We start from the raw sequence: 16,943 nt of genomic DNA, 5'->3' as shown, positions 1-16,943 counted from the left end.
TTTTTCGCTCGAAAGAATCACTATGGCGATTAGTCTGGTGCTTAGTCTATATGGCATGCTGGCATGCTGAGCACTACATGATGAGAGTGGAACAGCGAATGCAGGTTAGTGATATAACCCATAGCGTACTAGCTTTCAATATCTCAGGTGGCTGCAGTACTGCAGGGGGAACGTCATCGCAACGTCAGGCTTGGTTACCCACAATCGATGTTAGAAACCTGGCCTTTATATGTGTTACAACTGTCTTGTGAGACTCTCCCCACCTATTAGGTGAATGGTACATAACAGTTATACAACGAGCACTCGTGGCCGTTGTATAACTATCAAGACTCAGAGTCGCGCGGCCAGTAAAGCAGAAACGCGCGCCGCAGACAATAAATTACGCGAGCACTACGTGAGAATTTTACAGGAACGAACGTTGTCAAATTCGGCCGTCCTGTAATTCACCCGCCACTTACGCTATCCCTCTGAAACTCTAGAGTTGAACTCATCGTGTCACTAGTAACTACCACACAAGCAGTGAAGCAAATCCATGCCGATTGTTTCGTGATCGAGATTGCGGAAGTTTCATTTTTTTTTGGCCAGCTCTATAGCCACCTGTATACCGGTGGCGCTTAGAGCCACGAAAGGCTATTGCCACCGGTGGACGGTGACAGTCGAGCTACTGTCACCAAAGCGATAGCCAATCGCTGGTGGTATTGTAGCCCTGCAAGCGTTGTTCGTAGTCATTAGCGCTAGGTTGCGCCAAGCCTCCGAACAATAATAGCGCGGTATGGAAAATTACGCCGCTTGCACGTTAGTACAATTGAACCATCCGTACCTTTTATAGTAAAGGATATTCACTTCGATTGTGCAATTGAGATAGATACGTTTTGATGACGATCACCATCCCAACGAGGTACCTGATTAGTACGCGCCAGCGGTGTACAGGTGCGTTAAAGCTAACCTTATGATTGTGGGTTTGAATTTATTTAAGATTTTAAGATTTAAGATTAGGTACTGGGCAGTCAGCTCAGCTGGTTTGCCCAGGGGGTGAAAACCCCAAATGGTACAATTAAATACATACATACATACATGCAATTTGATAATTAATTACAGTAGTGAAGGTTAAGTACGTAAATAAATTCATCCAAATTTCTTGATTCTATTATATTAATTGGCAACTCATTCCAGTCTTTAACAGTTCTAGGATAATAACTATATTTATAGGTGTTGAGGGTTGCTTGTGGCAGAATGAAATGATTGGGGTGATGTTGCCTGGTACAAAATTGAGTTCTTTGATAATGTGAGGGGATGGAGATCGGTAGTGTATTATTAATTATTTTATAGAATAGTGTTAATCTTGATGACTGACGGCGTTGTTGTAATGTAGGTATACTAAGAGAGGACAATAATGACGTAACACTATTTCTGGAGTAATCTGATAAAATCCATTGAGCAGCTCTTCTTTGCACCTATTATCAGTACTCTGGTCGTGTTGATTACTGGTATTGCAGGACTTGGTTCTGTTGTTGTAGGTGGACTATTTAAGTGAGTTGAGGTATAATTTTTACATCACTGTAACAGAAATGTGGCTCCCTATGTCAAACCACTGATAGATTTAAATCTATGAACCTGGGGTTTATATCAATTTTAACCCCATACCCCCATGATTCATTGAACCCACTATATTAGACCCCCTGTTGGAATTCTACTATCATCTGTAAACTGAAATGAAACATTAGGTTCAAAATGAAAAACTTTTCAGTGGAAAATGTTTTACACCTGGGGATACTTATTCTCCATGTTGGTCTGGTGACACACAATAAAAAAAATTGATTATAACTTACCAAATTAGTCACCATCAGAATCAAGAATGCGTTTAATGTATTCTATATATTTCATGTGACTAAAACTCATGTTTTTATCATTTCCTGTGGACAATAGTTTTTGATGGTATTCACATTACCACTTGCAGTTTAAGCAGAAACCACCTATCCCCAATGGAGTAGGTCATGGGCCTTGATTATGTAACATGTGATGTCATAGTAATGTTATATGGCTTTGTGTAAGTGTTTCTATTGCGTGGCAACTAGACCCTTGTCTGGGCACAAGACTAGAGGATATTTTGTGGGCAAAGATCTCCCCTACATATCCCGTACTGGGGGTTATGAATGACAGGTGGATAAATGTACGGTTAAACATGAATGCAGATCAATTGTGCTCCAGTTACCAGCAGGGGGGGTAGGACAGGACCACGTGCACTATGAAGTGCTAAACGAAAGGCTAACAAAAATATTTTAATTTAGTTTTTACGTAGTAATACCAACTGTTGAAAGTAACAAATCATACAACAACTATTGTATTATGATCATTGATGATCATGGTACTGCTTCTGTTGACGTGAAAGTCATGACCACCACTAATCACCATCACTGTGTGTCTAATTACTTTGTAACAGCTGTGTTTTTCTAACTGTGCACACCATTGCAAACAACAAGCTACTGTAAGTTGAACTGAAATATGCATCGAGCCCTGTTGAGCCCCTTGCCGTACTTTTTCAACAGAGACTATTCAGCTCACGTGAATATTTTCACTACTTATTATGCGTGGATGTGGCCTTGTCCTACCCCCCTCCAAATTACCAGGGCTTAGACTGTGCTAATATACCTGTCAATACTGCCACTTACGGGCAGTGGGGATTTGACTTTAATTCTCAATAATTTCAAGATACTTTTGAAAACAGGTTTCCTTACAGAAGGCAACCAGTTAATATTATTATTATTCAGCTTTACAGTGTCCAGCACCAAAATAAATTTGTGGTAGTCAAATGCCCTACCAGCGAGAGAAATTTTAGGTTCAAACCGGATCAAAGCACCTGCCATTACCCCACGTTTACCTGAAAAGAAGGGAGTGTGGCTGGCTCAATAATATTGATAGGTGTATTAGCTATGCTGCCTTATCTATATTGCATGGATTTTTTGATTCCAAAGTGGACATTAATTACAGTAGGTATTTAGTTTACCTCTAACATATTTGATGTCCTTGTGGGTATCAGTTTTTAAACTCTGTATCTTAAAACATGTCTAAAATCAGTCTAGCCTGTTCTAAGGTTGTCTTGACTCTCTGGTGGGCTTGAGTGAACCTACAACCATCATTTCACTGTAATTGTTGATATTAATTAAAAGTAGCTGAAATATGCATATTTTTTAATTTTATATCAAAATGCAAACAGTCACCCCAGTGCAACTAAACTTCTTCTGGCTTACAAAAATAACATATTTGTCCTGTGTAGTTTGCAAGTTTCCATGTACCACAACACTTCCATTCGTCAAATGATACCAACTTCCTATATCACAACAACACTACAATGGAACCTGTTTGTTACAGTAACCTTGGGACCAGATATCAATGGCATTTACATGTATAGGTGGCTAGAGAAACCTGCACAGAACGGTCAGCAGCATTTTAGTGATTACGACCATCATAAAAAAGGTAATTAATATTAAGAGACATCCGTTAACCACAACATTCCATAGAACAGTACTTAGCGTCAGTGGTACGGTTACAAAAGAGGTCAGCTGGTTTCCAATGGCTAATAAATATGTTAAGCCTGACAAGTATGAAGTGCTCATTAAAGTATAACATATTAAAGTATAACAATTGTGTGTAAATTCAACAGTATACCAATGGTACATTAAGTGTTTACCGAACAAACTACCACTAGCTGATCATTATAAGGCAGTGACTGCTAAACATGGAGTCAAAGTTACATGTATGTATAGTGTATACAGAGATTCAGAGAATTTGTGACTGGCTGGTATACACATTAGACAGTTGACCGATCAACACAGACCACAACGCATGCATTTGTATGGGAAGATATTCGGAACTTTTGTCCCTTGACTGCTATATGAAGACAACCACTTAATTCAGGTGACCAGTAACACAGGCTCAACTGTACTAATAAATCGTTCAAAGTAAATATTTTGATGACCAAACATAACATTTCAATAAGCAAAGGAAATACAAGGAAGTTACTTAGTTTCTCTGCATTGCTGCTGTATTATACGTATAACTTAATCAATCACAACAGCATCACAGTGTTGCTCTAAGATAGTAGGTGGTGGCACCTCATCCTGAGTGGGAACAACGCTGTTGTAGTGGCTGTTGCTAAAAGACAGTTCAATGTGTCTACATCTTGTAGTTGTACATAGATTGTGGGGAATCTGATTCATCCAATTTTTGGGAGTAGCCTTCTTTTCCCATCGGACAATACCATAAGCATTGTGTGAACAAACATATACATCCAGATTAATAAAATCACTACACGCTTGAAGTTCTACTTGAGCCCCCCAAATTCCAGGTTTTCCAATGTCTTCTACATGTTGGTCAAATAAAACAACTCCAAAGGCATATCATCAATCCAGTACTTGCTGTAAATATCACTGTTACCCTTGACCACTTGCAGTAACAAACTACGTAGATAAAAAATGATTTTCCTCACTGCCACACAATTGATGAGACAAAGCACGGTACATGCAGTTACCATCAGCAGCCACAGTGTGGACTTTATGATTTTGATCTTTCAAGAAATCTGTAATGTTTGTTAGCATTGATGATGGTGGCTTAGACTCGGAGACCAAACTAGCTAGATTACTGGATTCTGGTGCAAGTGACAACTTTGTTGTGCCTACAGGTTTCTAAACATCATTGAATACATTTGTGACCCAATTTTACAAAACCGTCAATGTACGCACACTTTTAAAATTTTATTTTATGTTATCTGTAGGAACAGATGAATGGGCTTGCCAAGTTTTAGCCTCGTAAGTTGAGCTGTGTACAATCTACTTACTGATGCAATGATGTATGAAGTTGAAACGTTCACCATGAATTTTGTCAATCTACTGAAGTATAGTTAGTGTTCAATATATACGTCTGTCCTCAATAAGGAAGGTGTATTCACTGAGCAAAGATCGTCAGTAAATTCTTTTGTCACAGCAACGTAAACAAACAGATGTAACTTGGAAACTAATCTGTGTACGGAGATGAAACAAAGCTTCCCAAACTCCCAGTGGACAGGCAAACCCAGTGGTACCCAGGATTAGTTGAGTAGAGTGTTAATTCACTAACTAGTGAGGCGATAAATACTTTTGTAAGTTGTTTTTGTAGAACTTGTGTTTTTTTACCAATTGTTTTTAAATGCTGTTTATTACATAAGTAATGTAGTGCGTACATTGATGGTTTTGTAAAAAATTCAGTCACATTTGTTATTAATATTATTTTATCTACACACTTACTTCTAACAATTTCTTATTGTCTTTTTGAGAGATGTCTGTTAATTGGAATAAAATGAATTGGGTGGGGTAAAGTAAAAGTCAGAGAGGATGGACACTATTATAAGCACAGCGATTTTTTACAGTTAATTACATATTACTAACGGGAACATAAAGATGACATAATAAGAAGTCTTGGCAATAGCCATGATATTACATTTAGTTGTGAAAAACTATAGAATCCAAATAAAAACAAGTGAAAAGGCTTCTCGTTTCTGTGAAGATGTGTTGGTGGTGTCCACTTCTTTTAACCGCAGACTGTAGCATTATATATGTACCACTTTCTTCAATCATTGTTAGGCTGAACTATGGGGATGCTGTACAAGGACTTTGGGAATGATTTCAATACAAATGTTTGTGCTCTCATGCACATGCCCATCCTTTCTGAGTAAAAACATAAACCTACATATGTATGTACCTGTGCCATGAACTGCAGAGGTCATGGTTTCAACTGACTGGGCTGAGCATTTTCTCATGCTACAAGCCTTCTTTTTTCGCCCTTGTCCCCCAAACTGCTTCATATCCAAACATTCAGGGCACGTTCCACAGTTTGGGTGCTTGCAACCACTGCACTTGCCACAGCGAGTTCATTTTGATTCGCTGTCAGTACATAATAGTGTCAAGTATTTCATACAGAATGTACTTCCTTACATGTTGTCTTATTTTCTATTGGGGGGTGTCTTCCCAGGGTGTTCTGTAAAAAAAAATTCAATAAGACTAATTTTACACATACCTTGCTGACATGGTGCTTAAATGATGAAAATTACCAGGTGAAGATAGTAACCACAACTGACCAATACCTATACTAAAATTTATGGAGCAAACTAATGTCCCTTATCTTTGTTGAAAGTTCGTAAACTTATTTAAATTTTGGTCAGGGAGATTTCTTTTAAATTCCTTTTGTAAGTATCTTCTGGTCAATTTGATGCTAGATGCACTAGGATTATTCCATAGAGGTTATTTTCATTGCGGAAAATATTCTAAGGTTGGGTGGATGCCATGCCGTGGATGCCATATACACTTAGGATATACCCTAAGCAAGCTTCAAACAGCTAAGAAACAAATGTGGGTTTGCTACAACCACTGTATGAAATAGTACAGTAGTACTGTTCAAGTAGGTCTTGCCCTTAAAATGGTGCATACCTGAAAAAACAAGGCCATGAAAAACCAGCATAGAAATACCATACGTGACGAAAATCACTCTTTTGGAATAGTCCTAGTGCATCTCACACTATATTCAAACTACAAATTATGCACAGGAGTGTTTTATAATCTGCCTATTGTGTTTCCCGATACAAATTCTTTAGAGAAACTGAGAAAGCCACAAGGCTGCCCTTCATTTCTGTTTGCATAAGTACAGGACACGCCCCCTTTCATCATAAATAAATTTGTTATTCCTTGTAGTCTACTAGGCTAGATATTCCTTTTCCGGTTGTTTTACTCCTGTACAGCTCATTGTGAAAGGCTTTCACAACGCATTCAAGAACTTGCTTCACCCATATTTTAAGCTGGCATGAACAACCCACCTAGAAGCAAATCTCACTTACCCAGAAAGTAATTACAGGTCTTATACAGCCTTCATATCTCTTACACAGGCTGCTTTTTTGCTAACATGGGTTCTGGACAAAAGACAACCACACTTAGCAACCATTGCTATAGCCCAAAAGTACATTTATTTTGGCAACAGTTACCTAGTAAGTATCGTTAAGCAACCAGTTACTACATGTATGCCATGTGGTGTTCATCACCTATGGTAAAAGTAGTGAAAATTTTAATCCAAGTCCCGTCTGTCCAGCTGGTTGTCTGTGAGTTATGATTAAGTGAACGCTTGTAAATTATTTCCCATATTGTTGCTGTGAAAATCAAATTTCTAGCTTTTTCATAAGTGCACTCCTAAATTATTCATCATACAAGACTGAAGAAACATTTGAATTCCACTCTTTCATAATTACAATAGACAACAGGGATTCTATAACATGGAGTTTGAGGAACGTGCAAACGGGTCTGGTTTCTTTGCTCAGCTGGTTACATTTCTACAGACCAGTTTTACCATTGTTGACACAAAATAGATGCTTCCAAGCAATACTGGGTTGGTATAAACAGTGGACCCGGGGACCTGCGGGGACCCAACTTTTCGCGAAATCTTTTATACTTCACAATGTTTATACACTCTATACTTGTACCAGATACTTCTGCAAGTCTCAGCATGTAGTATTGCACTGCCAATCCACTTTTCTTCGTCACACAGAGTGCCTAACACGATAGAAATTATAAGTTCCTCTGAAAAAGAGTCTATTATGTCAAGTTTAGAAACTGTGAGCAAGCAAAACAGCATCTAGCGATCACTGTAAGTCACCAGCAGCTCAATAAGCACTGAGATTTCATGTGTCATGTGATGCACAAAATCAAAGCCTTGTAAGAATTTAAAGCCCTCGATTAATACCCCAGGTGTGAAGAAGTGGTCTATGCAAGCAGTACATGACACATGAAATCTCAGTGCTTGTTGAGCTGCTGGTAACTTGCAGCGCTCGCTTGAAGATGTTTTGCTTGCTCACAGTTTCTAAACTTGATGTAATAGACTCTTTTTCAGTGGTGCTTATAATTTCTGTCACGTTAGGTACTCAGTGTGACGAAGAAAAAGTGGATTGGCTGTGCAAGACTACATGTTCAGATATGCAAAGATATCTAGTACAAGTATAGAGTGTATAAACATTGTAAAGTATAAAAATTCCATGAAAGTTGGGTTCCCGCGGGTCCCCTGGTTCCAGGTACTCGGTCCCCAGGTCCACTGTTTATACCAACCCTTCACCTGACTGCTAAGTTTACTCCAGAGTTTATGGAGGGAGTACTTACTCTTGCTGCTTTTACTATTAAAACATTTGGCTAACTTGGTTGGGTGTGTACACTTAAATACTCCCAAAATAATTACAGCAACTGAGAGCACATGCTGTTAACAAATATAATTAACACTTACGTCTTCTGTGCTGGATTTCACCCTTTTTATAGGTGGGATATTTTCAGAATTTATAACTTTCCTCTTCTTACACCAAACTGTACCACTGTGTTTTGGTCTCCCGCACGTCTTAATACATGGCTTTACCTTCATCAATGTTGCCAGCATTGATAAAGACAGTCCATGTTGAAATTGAAATAAAAGGAGTGTCTAAAGTATAGCATTGTAGTACTGGTTTTTTAGGTTCATATGCTTATTGAGCACACATGATGCATATACTTGTGGTAGACACCTATTTGTTAAGTGCATGTGATGAAGTAAATGTTAAGATATTTGGGAGCAGCAAAACAAACTAAAAACATCCAAGTACACGTGACACGTTGTCTACCACCTAACTCACTGCCATCACCTTTTAGTTATCAAGACAGACTATTAGAATAAGTTGGCTATTCAAAAAGCTAGCAGAACAATGTGGATGCAAATACTGCTCTACTAACAGAAACTCTGGGCAAGGTAATGCATAAGAACGTGTTAAACATACAAAAAGCTCCTCTGAAAATGATAACTACACGCACCTTATGACCAGACTGGTGTCTACAATTTTCATATGGAAAAATCCATGTGTGCATTCAGAGGAAGTTGGACGCGCATTAAGCGCTACTTAAATATATTGCTCTTAATTGCATTCTTTGCACTAGTATTTCACGTGATCCTCAATAGTCACAATACTAAACTGAAAAACGATGGGGTTCATTAGATAATTAGATCATCCTTCAATTAGGCTTCAAGGCTATGTACTTTGTTTTCATAAAGCACTCGAGATTTTGGGTGAAATTAATAAATTGCAATTTAATCCATACAATTTTCACCAGACTTGTCACGTACGTTTTTCTATAATGAAACAGTGACCCTTCGCTGCATTACACTGAGGTCACTGTATTACCCTGCTCATAAAAACAGATTTTGCGCAATTCTTTATATTGGCGCTTCAAACTTTGGCTTTGTTACCAGCCCAATCAGTGGGGTTCACTGGGGTTCACCATGCTGTTAGATTTAGGAATACATAAATTTTCTATTGCACTATAGTTTTAATACAAATTGTCTTGAAACAAAGGTTTTCCAATGAAAATGTACAGCTCACATGAACGCGTCCAACCTCCTCTGGTGTGCATTCAATGTATACTGAGAACTAAGGGTGTGCTACACTAACTGACTTACATTAGTACTTTGGCATGTATTAGCACTGCTATGGTTGTTGCATGTAGGATGAGAGCTTAGTTCATTCCTATAAGGGTCAATTTATAATGATCAAGTTCTGTTAACATTACCATACCTAGGTACATTAGCTGTACTAACACATTCCAGTGTAGTGATGTCACCACTAAATGCAGGACGAGAGCTTGGTACATTCCTGTAAGGGTCAATTTATAATGATCAAGTTCTGTTAACATTACCATACCTAGGTCCATTAGCTGTACTAACACATTCCAGTGCAGTGGTGTCACCACTAAATGCAGGACGAGAGCTTGGTTCATTCCTGTAAGGAACAATTTATAATGATGAAGTTCTGTTAACATTACAATACCTAGGTACATTAGCTGTACTAGCACATTCCAGTGTAGTGATGTCACCACTAAATGCAGGACGAGAGCTTGGTTCATTCCTATAAGGGACAATTTATAATGATGAAGTTCTGTTAACATTACCATACCTAGGTCCATTAGCTGTACTAACACATTCCAGTGTAGTGATGTCACCACTAAATGCAGGATGAGAGCTTGGTTCATTCCTGTAAGGAACAATTTATAATGATGAAGTTCTGTTAACATTACAATACCTAGGTCCATTAGCTGTACTAACACATTCCAGTGTAGTGATGTCACCACTAAATGCAGGACGAGAGCTTGGTTCATTCCTATAAGGGACAATTTATAATGATCAAGTTCTGTTAACATTACCATACCTAGGTCCATTAGCTGTACTAACACATTCCAGTGTAGTGATGTCACCACTAAATGCAGGACGAGAGCTTGGTTCATTCCTGTAAGGGTCAATTTATAATGATCAAGTTCTGTTATATAACATTACCAGGCAGTACAATGGCATTCCATGACCATTTACATTGTAGGTGCCATCGATGAACATGATTTCCGGGAACCTATCAAACAGTTTAGTCATGTGATTTGTCTGCAAATTTCAAGGATATTATTCTCATTCAGAGGCGGCGGAGACACCTATATTTAGGGGGGGCTGGGGGTCTAGCATGATGATGCCGTTGCCTCGTTGTATATCGAAGACCAAAAAAAAAAAGTCATTATTTGCAGCTTACTACACTGCTCCTCAAAGAATACTGTGACTGCTCTATTAGAGTATCTCAAATAATGCTATTGAATAATTTTAGGGAGGCTAAGCCCCTCAAAAATTTTTTTCACAGGGGCTGCAGCCCCCCTTGCCCCCCCTTCTCCGCCACCCCTGTTCTCATTTACCACAATTCCTGCTTGGGCATCCTGGGTAGTGGTAATACTTTGGAGTGTACTGAGTAGCAGTTGTGGTTCCTCAAGACCTTTCTGGGTTTGCTCTTTTACCTTTATCTTTAGGTTGCTGATGTCTTTGAGGGTCAAACATTTTCCAAACTTCTTCTCAACTAATTCTTTCACTCGTTTGGTATTGGGTTTCACAGTCAGCGTCTCAGAAATTGTGGCTTCTTCTGCTGCAGTCAACCTTCTATTGACTGGATAATGTGCAAATATTGCAGGACCCACTTGATGAGTATGCTCAAGGTGACAATGACGTACGCACAACTTTTTATAAAGACTGCAGTAATGATTACATAAATGACAGCATTGTGTGCGAATTAATGTAGTGCTTACCTGTCATAAGATACAGTTATCTTTGTCTTGCAGTTCATAGCAAAAGTGCGATGGTAACCATTTCGCTTTAAATCGTCCAATGCCGTATGAAACTGTTCAAAAGTGTCGAATTGGGTGCCAACTTCCATTACAAGTTCTCAGTACAGCTATGAAAAGTGTCCGATTGGGCACCAACCACCATGACACGTGCGGAGCACTGCTGAAAAGTGTCAAATTGGGGCGCCATGATACGTGAAAATCGACACGTGGTGAGTCTGCGACCAGCATGGTTTAATCACGTGATCACGCAGGCCCATCAGCAGATGATTATATGAGGCACCGGTGGAAATAAGATGTACGTGGCTCTAAGAATAACCGGTACACCGGTGGACATAGACACTCCCGTTTTTTTTTTTAATCGCATGCGGTTAGACGCAACCGCAGGTGTGTGCCTTGCGTTCCTTTGTGCATTCCAAACATTGATTTCCCTGCTATCGCTTCAGTATTCACTCAATCGCCTCAAGATTCACATCATCGATTTCACCATACATGATTATCCTACAGTCGTAATTTCAGCACCAAACGAAGTTTCAGTCGTCCTCAGTCGACCTAGAGGCCAAATACAAAACCCAGATTGTTGTTTTCCGCAATACTCGCTTGGCATGTAGGGCAATGTGTCTTTAAACTGTTCTAAAAGTTTCGTTTAGATTGAAACATGTTTTCGAGAATGGCTAGTTTGAAATTTGAATTTAGTCGCCCCCACGTAATTTGCTCTCTCTAAGAATTTTACCGACGCAGAGCACAACTGCGGTCACTGGGTATTGATGAACTGGCGCTCTATGTAGTTAATCAGTGCATAAAGCCACAAAGAAGTGTGCTGCCATAGATTATAGTCCACAGATATAATCTATGGTGCTGCATACCATCGTTCGGCGTTTTTAACAAATTTAGTCGCCCCCACCGTGACGTAATTTGTCCTCTAAGGGCGCGGCTTAAAGAATGACACAATACAACTGCGGTTACCAGATTTTGACACAAGCTGCGAGTAATTAGCACATGTAGCTAGCCAATTGTCACCATGCTGCTTTTTGCATTATTACATTTTATAGCACCCCCACACAAAAATTATACATGTAATTACAACATACAGAGGACACATGAATGCCAAACACTTTTCACAAGAATTGTACAATAATGACTGTAATATAACAGCTATGAAATGTTTTCCAGTGGCCCGCCATGGTAGCAAGTCTCACGTATATTCATCCAATCCAAGCACAATGGGAGTAACACATAAGTATGATGACAAGTTGGTATGACTCCATTTGTAGAATCCAGATGAGTGGGTGTGGCTCCAGTATGTCTAGACAGTTAACAAACATTCCTGTTATAAATACGTGCTAGAGTTGCAATATAATAGCATAGTATTTAAATGCAACAATACATAGTCTCCATTGCATCACTATCAAACGACACTAAGTGGAGGATATTGTTGCATCTCTAGTATGTACACTCTATCAGTACAACCTGTCTTAATGGCCACCAGTATAGAAAGACAACCTCTCTTGAAAAGCCAATTCCAATTGAGAATTTATACACTGTTACCTGCTTATTGAGTGAAGGTGGCAATAAACAAGTTCCACCGTAATTTATACACATGATCTGATCTGTATATTGTCAGTGGATGAGATCCACTTGGCCAGGACAAAATGTGACCCAAATGTCCTGGATGATCCATACTCAACCCACTTATGACCCAGTGGCACAATGGAATTGAGTATAGAGAATACATTTATATTTATTTATAAGATGTGTGGATGTGTGGACACATTACAACACATTACATGTACATACAAGACATGCTACGTACTGTTTTAGCATTTCAAGTCACCACATTATGTACAGACCAGTCAACAATGCTTCATAGTGCCCATCAGTAAACCTGAAGAAAAGTTACGAAAAGTAAAAATTCACATAAGTACAATGAAACCTCATTAATATGGCCAGCTGTGGAACCAAAAATTTGGCCTGAATAACAAGGTGGCCTTATGAATGTGGAAGATTGCTCTCTACACAAAATGACACATTCAGAGATGGATGATACAGTAACACATTGTGACTTCAATACTCGTGATGTGTCACTGCTAGGCAGCAACCATATACACGGCACTGCCAATGCACAACATCGCACTTGCCTGTACACACAATTTTGCTCAAGATTTTACAAATTGATAATTAAGGGGTGTGGAAACTAGCTGCTCGCTCGAAAGACTGTGTGGCAGCTGTTTCCCTTCTGTACAAGTGGCCACCAAGACAGGTCCACTGTGGATGAAAGCCAGGCATTAGATATTTGGTATTTCATGTGTTGAAGGCATTCCAGGGCTTCCGGTAGTCTCAAATCTCACCACAGTTTAACTCAGGCAGTGTTGTGGTCACCACTAAACCACTGGAATGCTGTGTTATGTGAAATATATCCTATGGATAATGACTTCATCACTTTCTTCATCAGGAGCTTATAAGGACCAATAGTGAAATTTTACACTTTGGGCTGAAAGCCAACTGTCTAAGTCTGAAGCAGTGCCTTTGGTGCTCTAACAGATTGGCTGCCCCCTTGCTGCCAGCACTCACTGTCTCATACGTTGTCACACACTAAATCCATCTCTATAGCCAGTTAGAACAGTATGCTTCTTACCTTTTTTAAGGCGCAAAATGCAGCCACCTCTTTAAAAAGCTAGGTCAGAAAATTTTTGTCCCTACGGCCTGAATAATGACCAGCTTTCACTGTACTATTAGTGATTAGTGATCATGGAGGATTATTTATTAAGATACTAAGATATACAAACGCTACAACCTCTAAATATAGCAGTAAATTTTTTACCCTGGTCCAATGTCTAATAATCGTGAGAGACTCTACTGTGACAAATACATGTTTATCATGATATGTGCTAATCGTCTTTTTACAATTAAGTTTTACAACACAAATAATTAAACTCACCAACTGTGACTAAATCCCTTCAACACGAAAAGACAAGTAATGAGACAACCTTGGAGACAACAGCCTCACAAGCCTATTCTGGTGCGCTTATTTAGTAGTAATATAAATTTTAAAGGCGTTTATTTACAACAGGACATAATTACGCGCCCCTCTATTGTCTCTGTACATACTTGCCTTTTCTTTACTATTCTCACAAGATCTCTTGACAGGAGCGTAGCTTCTTCACTTTAATTAGTCAATGCTTGAAGTAGATCGAGATACTCTAATAGAACAGTCACATTTCTATAAGTGCCATATTTTTATATTGTAAAGTGTGTAAGTAGCTAGTAATTTAAACTATACAATCCAATGCTAAGCAGAAGTTGTAACTATGCTAAATATTGATTGCAGTGTTACAGCTATTTTGTGACTGCTCTAATAGAGTATTTTGATCGTTTTAATGCAATACAAGATGAAAGGCAAAGTGTTATTAAGGGTTTACTAGTTAAAATGGGTGTTAGTTGACTGCAGTTGCAGTTAAGGAGGGGCCCAGGGGCAAGGAAGGGTCTAGATCCTGACTGCTCTATTAGAGTATATCGATCTTTCTTTAAACAGGCAATCAAGGGGCCCCTTTTGGGCTGGGGCAGGGGGAAAATACCCCCCCATGTGGGCGGCCCTGGCCACTAAAATTACAGTTATATTTTAATATTCTGTCACTGTAATCTGGGGTTTCTGTCAAAACCATGGAAACTCACCTACTGTTATCAATAGTGCATTGCTTATTCTAACAAAGAGTATTGAAATCCCATCCAAAAACAGCTTATAGCTGTAAAAAAGTGCGCGTCCAAGTAAGCAGAGTTAACTGTGACAAAAAGTAATGATATCATAATGCGGCCATGTGCGAGGTGTGCAAGTTGTAAAATTGATATTAGCTAATCAGATAATACAATGTTATTGTTAAAGTGTTAATGAGAACTATGTGATGCTGCTAGTTTATAAGTGTGTGAGCATCTTCATAAATGCCACACAAATTTAATTCTCAATAAAGCAATGTGTATAGATTCTCTGATAGCAATAAATAGTTTGAGTTTGGCCGCCTTTCCTGTATACGGCAAAGGAAAGGCGGCCAAACTCAAACTATTTATTGCTATCAGAGAATCTATACACATTGCTTTATTGAGAATTAAATTTGTGTGGCATTTATGAAGATGCTCACACACTTATAAACTAGCAGCACATAGTTCTCATTAACACTTTAACAATAACATTGTATTATCTGATTAGCTAATATGAATTTTACAACTTGCACATCTCGTACATGGCCACATTATGATATCATTACTTTTTGTCGCAGTTAACTCTGCTTTACTTGGACGTGCACTTTTTTACAGCTATAAGCTGTTTTTGGATGGGATATAATATACAAATACATACTATAGTGGACCTAAAATAAGGCCTAAACACACTGCACAATAATTGCATGGTTGTGATTGTAAATCTGATTTTGTTCACTGTTAAATTATGACCATCACTATAATGAAATTACATATCATACTCTTGGCTTCTGTATCCTTCTCTATTGTCGTGGTTCCACTATTTCTCATAGTCTGGGGTTTACTCTTGCCTTCAGTAACCTTCTCTCTCACTGCAGCTCCACTGCTTCAGGGCTTACCTTTTTTTGACTTCTGGTGAGCAGGTCTACTACCATCTATACTCCTACATGTGCTACTGTGTATGGTCAGTGAGATTTCTAACTGTAGCTGAATTCAGTCCCCATGCACTAATAGATCACTAGGGCATCTTTTTGGACCAGAAAAGTGGTTTGAGTTGAATGCTCTCCATACAGCATACACGAGGCTTAGTAAGATTTGAGCAATGATTTGTAATTGTCTCAGTGTGACTTGTGGTGGAAGGAATCTTTCCTCATTTCTGTCTTCCACTTGTAACTTACTCTCTTTCTAACACTTGAGGCCACAAAGTTCAGTACAATGATAGTGGCCTGGTGAACCTGTGCCAATCAATGCTTGTGTATGCACTCCATTAACCTTAACTTTGATGCAGCTGTCAGACCCAGACCTTCAACATCTCTGATGGTATTGACATTGCCCCAGTGCTATAGTTACTGCATCCAATGCTTCATTTAAACTCTGCACAAGTCTTGAAAATATGTAATTATGTATTGATAATAAACTTCTTGCTCTCGGTTACATTTGCCATCCTTTCCCCTTGAGGCTTAGTATACTTTCCGGTTACTATGGGATGTGGGCAATTTATTGCTTGCTGAGTGACCCATCTGCTTGCTGAGTGACCCATCTGCTTGCTGAGTGACCCATCTGTTTCATATTTTCATTATTTTAATCTAATCAAAAACTGACAGCCAAGCTGTAAAAAAAGGGTGTGGCCTCCAAAAAATCCAGGGTGAAAAAGATGTGAAATCAAAGGTGGCGGCCAAGAAATAGCTGTGATGGTAGATTAATGGCAAAAATTTTAATAACAACAATTCAGGTGAATTTGTGTTGCCTCCTCCCTAGGATTCGGCACCAAATTCACCTGAATTGTTGTTACTAAAATTTTTCCATTAACCTGCCATCACAACTATTTCTTGGCCGCCACCATTGATTTCACATCTTTTTTCACCCTGGCTTTTTTGAAGGCTGCATCCTTTTTTACAGCTTGGCTGTTTTTGATTAGATATCTTGTTATTTCATACAGTACCTAAACCCAGCCTATGGCCAGTTTTAGGTATTTCTTTTAATTTGTCTTTTTCTTTACCACAGAGGGAAGATTATTATGAAGAAGATTTTAATGATTTATTTATAGCTACATGTACATTTAGGCAATAATTTACAATT

The 16,943-nt window shown here is 38.8% G+C and overlaps 1 protein-coding gene and 1 long non-coding RNA gene across 2 annotated transcripts; both read right to left on the bottom strand.

The window, feature by feature from the left end:
• Nucleotides 1-5,878: 5,878 nt before the first annotated feature.
• On the bottom strand, nt 5,879-11,337 carry LOC136236439 (uncharacterized). Its single transcript, XM_066026593.1, has 11 exons — nt 11,139-11,337; nt 10,755-11,082; nt 10,357-10,426; nt 10,232-10,309; nt 10,106-10,183; nt 9,854-9,931; nt 9,728-9,805; nt 9,602-9,679; nt 9,487-9,553; nt 5,967-6,009; nt 5,879-5,915 (listed from the first exon to the last, which is right to left on the bottom strand). The coding sequence occupies exons 1-9, from the start codon at nt 11,264-11,266 to the stop codon at nt 9,543-9,545; spliced, it is 927 nt and encodes a 308-aa protein (XP_065882665.1). The 5' UTR covers nt 11,267-11,337; the 3' UTR covers nt 5,879-5,915; nt 5,967-6,009; nt 9,487-9,542.
• An 876-nt stretch (nt 11,338-12,213) lies between these two features.
• LOC136269242 (uncharacterized) lies at nt 12,214-14,272 on the bottom strand. Its single transcript, XR_010707256.1, has 3 exons — nt 14,113-14,272; nt 12,988-13,059; nt 12,214-12,480 (listed from the first exon to the last, which is right to left on the bottom strand). It is a non-coding gene; the product is annotated as an uncharacterized lncRNA (long non-coding RNA).
• Nucleotides 14,273-16,943: the final 2,671 nt, after the last annotated feature.

This window comes from Dysidea avara, chromosome 10 (assembly GCF_963678975.1).
Source record: "Dysidea avara chromosome 10, odDysAvar1.4, whole genome shotgun sequence".
NCBI lineage: Eukaryota > Metazoa > Porifera > Demospongiae > Dictyoceratida > Dysideidae > Dysidea > Dysidea avara.
Note: the sequence above shows the minus strand (reverse complement) of the source record. Positions and strands in the feature narration are given on the sequence as shown.

Coding starts and splice junctions, on each gene's coding strand:
- LOC136236439 (XM_066026593.1), bottom strand. CDS start 11,266: ATGGAAGTTGGCACCCAATTCGACACTTTTGAACAGTTTCATACGGCA. Junction 10,427..10,754: donor ATGCCCAAGCAGGAATTGTG/GTAAATGAGAAC, acceptor ACTGTTTGATAG/GTTCCCGGAAATCATGTTCA. Junction 9,680..9,727: donor AGTACAGCTAATGGACCTAG/GTATGGTAATGT, acceptor TGACCCTTACAG/GAATGTACCAAGCTCTCGTC.